The 7,500-nt window shown below is 46.5% G+C and overlaps 1 protein-coding gene across 3 annotated transcripts in view; it reads right to left on the bottom strand.

Moving 5' to 3' along the window:
- The window catches only part of LOC105897231 (cadherin-10-like), a 54,050-nt gene that overhangs the window by 15,125 nt on the left and 31,425 nt on the right, over positions 1-7,500 (bottom strand). For all 3 annotated transcript variants that reach the window (XM_031583907.2, XM_031583906.2, XM_031583908.2), the window contains exons 3-4: positions 4,134-4,428; positions 843-962 (exon numbers count right to left, since the gene is read on the bottom strand). In XM_031583907.2, the coding sequence (XP_031439767.1) occupies positions 843-962; positions 4,134-4,428 (415 nt within the window). The remainder of the gene's footprint in view (positions 1-842; positions 963-4,133; positions 4,429-7,500) is intronic.

Here is a 7,500-nt window from a genome sequence, read left to right as displayed (position 1 = left end):
AAGCAACTCTATTCAGATGTACAGACACACACACACACACACAGACACACACACACACACACACACACACACACACACACATTCAGACACACATTTTCAGAATATCTGTGTAGTGTGTCTTCTTCGCTCTTATTCAATCCATATTCTCTATCTCTCACTGCACACACACACACACACACACACACATGTACACACAGAGCTTATGATTTCAGGACAGGGCTTCTCCTCTTTGCGATGGGGATAGAGTGGGGGGGGGATATCAGATTGTGAGGCCCACCAGGGATAAAGCATATTAGTGCTAAGCTGTCTGCTAATCCACAAACGGCCTTTTTTTGTCTCCGTTTCCCTTTTGTGTAAGACAGGCGGCAGGAGCGCCCCACTTTACACATGATTATATGATTGCAGCCAGAACACACACACACACACACACACACACACACACACACACACACACGGGATAGCTACAGTCAAGAACACACACACCCAAGCCCAGATGCACACAATCAACTCTGCCTTTAGGGAAAGGCAAGCGAAGGAGAGGATTATACAGTAGTCTTATTTACATGGGAATGCATAGAGAGATAATGACAGATAGAGAAGGGGGAGTAAAGTGAGAGTATAACGGCATTATGGTTTTCACACACACTCACACCCACACATGTACATTCCATCACAGAGTCACACACACACACACACACACACACACACACACACATGTACATTCCATCACAGTCACACACACACACACACACACACACACACACACACACACACACACACACACACACGTGTATAGAGAGAGAGTGGGAGGGAGGGAGAGAGAAACCGAGAGACAGACCCACCTGTGTTGGGCTCCACTGAGAAGTAGGGCTGGCCCTGCAGGATGCTGTAGACCACGCGGGCGCTGTTGCCGTAGGAGATGTCGTCCGCATCAGTGGCCGTCACCGTTATCACTGACGTCCCTGTGGAGGCAAAAAGGTTTTTCAGATTTTTTTTTTTTTTTGTCTCTCTCTCTCTCCATCCATCCAGCCGTCCGCTGTTACCTCCATTATGTCCCTTCCTCGAAGCCCTGCAGTCATCTCAGTCCTTCCTCTGCCACACACCCCCTCATTAGAGCACTTTAGCGCCCCCCACTCCCCTGCCTCTCTCTCTCTCTCACTCTCACTAAATTGTTTTGTTCTGTATCTCTCCTTCTCTCTTGCTATTTGACCGTCATTACTAAAAGAAAAGGAGCCTTGGCCTCAAACCGACTGGAAAAATTCCATTAGGCCTTCAAAGTGAGCCACGTTTGCATGTATGTATGTGTGTGTGTGTGGGTGTGTGTCTGCCTGTGTGCGTGTCCTCCTGAAGCATGGTTAGAAGGGAGAGAGCGAGCGGGAGCCTGCATGATTCATGCGGCACGGAGCGCCTGCGATTGCCGTGGAGATGACTGAGGTCAGAGGTCGGGCTGCATCCCTCCACAGAACTCTGCCCAGGAGGCTTATTAGCTGGATAAACTCCATTACTGCAGTGCAGCCACCTAATGGCCGTGCAGAAATAACAAAAGGACACGCCGCAGGTAAAAAAAACTATCAAATTCACCAACAACACACTGTGTAGGAGTTGTATTCATGTGTGCCTGAGCATTTGACTGTGTTTGTTACTGTGTGTACATAAGCTTAGTGAGAATATTTGTGTGTGTGTGTGGTTACATTTCTGTACATTTCTGTGTGTTTCTGCAGTTAATGAAAGAAGATATCGAAAAAATCCTAAATATTTACTGTTATATAAAACCTGCAACAGTTGTTTGTTTGTTTGTTTGTTTGTTTGTAGTTTGTACGTGTGTGTCTGTTTATTTCTGTGTATTTGAGTGTCAGTTGATCTGTTATTAAGACAACTCAAGCAGTCAGACTGAGTTGAATGAAGGCTAACCCCTTCCAAATCGGTAGTAATATTCACTCAGGAGTCTGAATATGGGCTCTCTCTCTCTCTCTCTCTCTGTCGCTCTCTCTCTCTCTCTCTGTCGCTCTCTCTGTCGCTCTCTCTCTCTCTCTCTCTGCTGTATTTTAAAAGTCAAGCTCTTGACGGTTTTAAGACAACTCTATCAGTTCTAGCGCCTCGTCCTTCACGGCGAACAGCTGAGCGATCGTTTTCCCGTCAAGAGAGACAAGAGGCAAGAGACGAGGCGGTAGTGGCAAGCACCGAGGCTCTTTACGAGATGCGTTAGGGTCGGAGACTCCCAGATGATAAACACATCACATCATATTTACACTCTCCTGCACTCACTCACACACACACACACACACACACACACACACACACGCATGCAAACACACACTCCCACGTTCTGCTGTGAGAGACTTCCTAGACAATTAATTCAGGCAAAGACACTTACACTGACAGAGCAAGCCACACGCCCCATTTGCTCTCTCTCTCTCATACACACACACACACACACACACACACACACACATTCTCTTTCTGTCTCTCTCTATCTTTCTTCCCCAGTGTATGAGCTACACTAACATAGACAGAGACTTTAACACTCCACAGTGTAACAAATACATCACTTGTTTGCTCAGACTTGTACACTTGTGCACTTACGGGCGAGACGCGCGCTCTTGAAACCAACACAGGCCTGACAACGTGCCAGAGCCGTAATGTGATGTAATTAAATGTTTTATTAAAAGCTTAAGTGGGGGAAATCGAATGAATAAAAATCCGATACACTCTCTGAGATGGAGCCCCGGTACAAGGCCCTTTCGGACTTAACCACTTAGTTAATACAGTAAATGTTAGCTAATGCCATTCATTCCATCAGTCAATCCCACTGCCCCCCCCCACACACACACACACACACATAGACACTCACAAACACACACACACATACCGACACACACACTTTTTAATTATGATGATTGATAGAGCTCCATTGATCCCCTTAAAAGTCTCGCTGGTATATCACCCCCCCCCCCCCCCCCCCTGTAATCCCCATATCTGTGGTCGAGGCTCACATGGAGGGGCATCGATAGCGCTCGCTAGTCCTCGCCACAGAGAGACCCAACCCAACCCCCCATCCCAACGGCAGGTCAGCCGCTGCCATCTCCTGACCCAGCTGCGGGGGCCAGATTTAGCCGCATTTACCGGGATTTAGTTAGGAACTGTGCCCTCACCATCGGCAGAGCCAACGCCACACGCGTACTGTTAACTACCGCCCCATGCATGCATGCATAAGCTGGGATAGGATGTGATTTACGGAGCAGGATTTTTGTCTGGTATGTGACTGATTGCTGGTCTATTTTGGGGTGGTGGGATGTTTCAGGGCAGAAGGCCATCAGTGGTACACTGTGAACAGCAGGACACTGATTTCTAATGATGGGTCTCTTTTCAGACAGATAAGAGAGTCAGTCGAGGACTCTTTCACTTGTGTATTGACAAACCCACCCACTGGTATTGGCTGAGGATGTCGCTTCCCATGCTGAGGACAAATGTCATTAAGACTATACAGGGGGGGAAAAACTCTTCTAATTTACTTAGAACCACAGAAACTGGTGTTAGGATAGGTTAGGTTACATGGTAGGGCACTGACTCACAGGTGCGGTTATAGTGATGTCGTATCTGTGACATACTTGTAACATGAATCTGACTAGTTTAAACCAGTCATGACAGCAACACTGCAAATTCATGGTCACCCTCTGTATCATATGCTAAATACCACCCCACTGCTTCCCCAGACCCCAAGTCCAAATCCGTGTTGGGATGCACCGCTACTGGTAACATTTCTGCTACAACTTTGTTGTAGGCTGTTGCCTACAAATAGGGTACAGCACAGGTTTGCGTAGAACAGAGAGAAGCCTCGAAAGTGCACATTTAAACGCTAAAATGTTTTTTTTTGTCATTAAACAAATCGTAATTGAAGGCCTAACCAACCAAACCACAGTCCGCCACTTCTATACGTATGTATGTAAATTCTGTAATAAGCATATGGCACTCAAGAGTTGTATATCTTGATGTCCTTGAATTATCAATGATATGCATTACTTTACAGTGAGCAGAATAGTAGCTGGGGACTGCTTTGTTGTATTGTACTGAATTGAGTTGTGTTGTGTGTCTATGGAATTTCAAGAACCCTGCCAAATCTGTGTACCACTCACCCACGTCAGACATCTCGGGCACGCTGGCCATGTAGAGGGACTTGGTGAAGGTGGGCGCGTTGTCGTTGATGTCATGGATCTTGATGGTGAAGTTGGTCCAATCCTCGAGCGAGCGGCTCGTCTTGTTGCTGACGGCGCGGGCCCGCAGGGTGTAGGTGGCGCGCTCCTCGCGGTCCAGGCGCTTGATGGCATGGATGTCCCCCGAGCGCGGATCGATGGTGAAGACATCACCCGCGCCCTCGCCTGTCAGCACGTAACGCACGGTTCCGTCTCCTGGGTCCTGGTCAGAGTGAAGCTACATAGGAAGAGAGAGAGAGAGAGAGGGAGAGAGAGAGAGAGAGGGAGAAAGAGAGAGAGGGAGAGATGGATGGGGGGGCAAGCAGTGTTTAATTATTAGAGAACTCTTAAGTGAACAACATTACCTGCTGGCTTTGGCGCTCCATAGATGTAAAGTCAATAAAGACCATTCATATTCAGATTTTGTGAGACAAAGAAAAAAGAAACAAAGAGATTGAAACCCGGGGACTGAATAAGACAAGAAGCGCAGAAAAGAGAAGAGGGGGAATACAGAAAGTGTGACGGGGAGAAAAAGAGGCCACACACACACACACACACGCACACACAGACAGATAGACAGACAGGGAGTGGTGGAAAAATGGAGAAGAGCAGAGTGGAATAGCAAATGCGGCTCCATTCCGGCTCTCTGGTACCTAATCTACAGCATCATTCAATCTCCATGATGATAATGCATTTTATTACAGCTTCTGAAATCAATACTTTTTATTTCAATTACCTCCCTGTCCGTGCCCCGCGAGGTTAATAAGGACGTGATCAATATCATATACTCCACTGTCATCAGTTAACTGCGCGAGGCCTCCCTGGGCCCCCGGACTCACATTAGGCCCCTTTTAGAGGCTCCAGCAGGAGAGATGGAGCGCAGATTAATGCTGGGTTCCCACGGCGACCCGACCAGACTCGGCAGTGAGATATGGGCTCTCTTACCTGCGAGACACATCAGTAAAAACCCTTTTTCTAATGGCCACGCCATGTACTGCTGCATAATGTGCATTATCACTAAGCAGCGATCGGAGGCAGGGGCATACATCACAGCGCTCATCGTTCAAACTGGATTATGAGGAGGATGCATAATTTAGCCAAGATGTTTTTGTTTGCGTGCCCAATGATGTTATGCATATTGCCGTTCCGTGATTAATGACTTAGAAAATCCATTCACGTGGAAAAGGCATTACGCTCCTGGTTACCAATCTTGTGTATAACGCATGTAGCCCTGTGACCTCTGACCTTTACGGTTTGAGGTCAGGTTTAGAAACGGGGGGTCAGTTACGCATTGTGCTGTTTCGTAGATATTGGAGGCAATATTGGATGAAACGGTGATTACAGACCTGACCATTAGCGCCGAGAGAAGCAGAAGATTGCCTTGACAACAAACGGGTCAATTCTATAGCACACGAGACAGCCGATCCGTCTCAGCCGGGGGGCCTGGCCCACGTTCTGTCGCCCGATCCGAGCACACGCTCATTTTCTCTGTCCTCACTTCTATACCCGTCCGCCTTGCTGCCTGCCTTGCTGCCTGCTCTCTCATCCCTCTCGTCTCTCCCTCTCCCTCTCCCTCTCCCTCTCTCCCCCTCCGCATCTTCCCTTCCCTCATGATAAATTCATTGCGGTTCAGGTGCCGGATGGCTCAGCTCATGCCTCTTGTTGTGAGAGTAATCTGGAGAGAAATGACCACCTCGAGCCCGTAAACATCTTTAATCAACGTCACATTTGTCTGCTCTCGCACTGGGCCCCCGAAACACTCTGACTGAGAGCAAAATGCATTTTGCCTTGTTTTGTTGGTTTGTACTTTTTTTTTTTTTTTTTTCCTCAGTTATATGTTTTTTGACCCTGAATAGCAAACAACAGCCGAGGTGAACAACACAACAGAACAAACAAAACAATTTACCTTAAAAGTTCACCCTGGCAATGTGGTTGTTGTTTCAAATCTAAGATTCTCTTTAGTAGCTCTTGGTAGCCACCCTTAAATGCATTTCTTTAAACACTGACACACACACAAACACACACTATCCTGCTCCTCATTCTGTTCCATTACAACACACACACACACACACACACACACACACACACACACACACACACTCACACACCAGTAGCTCCTTCCTCACCATAGTTTGATTCACTTCTCTTCACTTGGCTGATGGATGTGATTACATTGTTCCTCATCACCATAACCTATAATTTCATATATGCATATAAGGCAACCCAGCTCTGTTCACTCACTTTATCTCTTTTCTTCCCTCCTAACCTCCTATCTCCACTGTGGAATGCTGCTGCTGTCTACTTGCAGAAACCCTCTGCTTACAGCTGCCCATTCCCACCCAACTGTTATGCACAAACACTACTCTGCTCATGATACATGTACTTACTGTGTGCCAGCCTAATTACCCGTAATATAAACAAACGCCATCATTGACATAGTTTTCTGCTTCATTGCTCTGCTTGACCGTCATAATAGTTATGATAGTAACCTTATGAGGACAGTCTTCCCAATACGATGTTCTACAGGCAATACATTGAATGCTCGCTCTCTCCATTTTTATCCACAATCGATCTAGTCTTGTATGTATCATGTAAATACCATCTAGTATGCGTCATGGAATCTTGTAGGTATCATGTATATGTTTTATTCTGATGTGTGTATGAATTAATCTTCTTGCCTATGATTCTCTCTTCTCCTTCTCTCTTCCCTCCCCCCTTCTCTTTTTTCTCTAGGGGGTTTGGGCTCTAGGCTCTGTAAAGTGCCTTGAGAAAATGTCAGTTGTTATTGGTGCTATATAAATCAAATTGAATTGACATATTCCAGATGTTTATACTTACTAGAGATTGCTTCTCTGTCTTTCCCTCTCAAACACACACACACACACACACACACACACACACACACACACTCCTGTTCCATGCTCTTACATCACAGTGACAAGCACACACACTCCAGTACACACCTCTCCAGCTGTTGACTCCCTCCATCTCAGTATTTCAATGAACAGTAAAGTGTCCTTGCCAATGTCCAGTGTGCGGGCAAACACGCCCATTCCACCACTCAATCAACACCTCTGACCCTTCAGACAGGAGAGAGCGGACATAAGCACCCACACACAGACCGATGTCATCAAGCCTTCTCTCCCTCTCAGTCAAGACACAAGAAACACACAAATTGGTCAGATGGTGCCTTCATACTCTCTCAGGAGAAACACACACAACCCGTTTGACATTTACTCTACAGAGTCCTTTTTAGAAAACACTATATTGTATAAGCTTTTGTATTAGTTTTGTTATCAAATATAAAATC

Source organism: Clupea harengus, chromosome 17, assembly GCF_900700415.2.
Source record: "Clupea harengus chromosome 17, Ch_v2.0.2, whole genome shotgun sequence".
Lineage (NCBI taxonomy): Eukaryota > Metazoa > Chordata > Actinopteri > Clupeiformes > Clupeidae > Clupea > Clupea harengus.
This window is presented reverse-complemented; position numbering and strand designations above follow the sequence as displayed.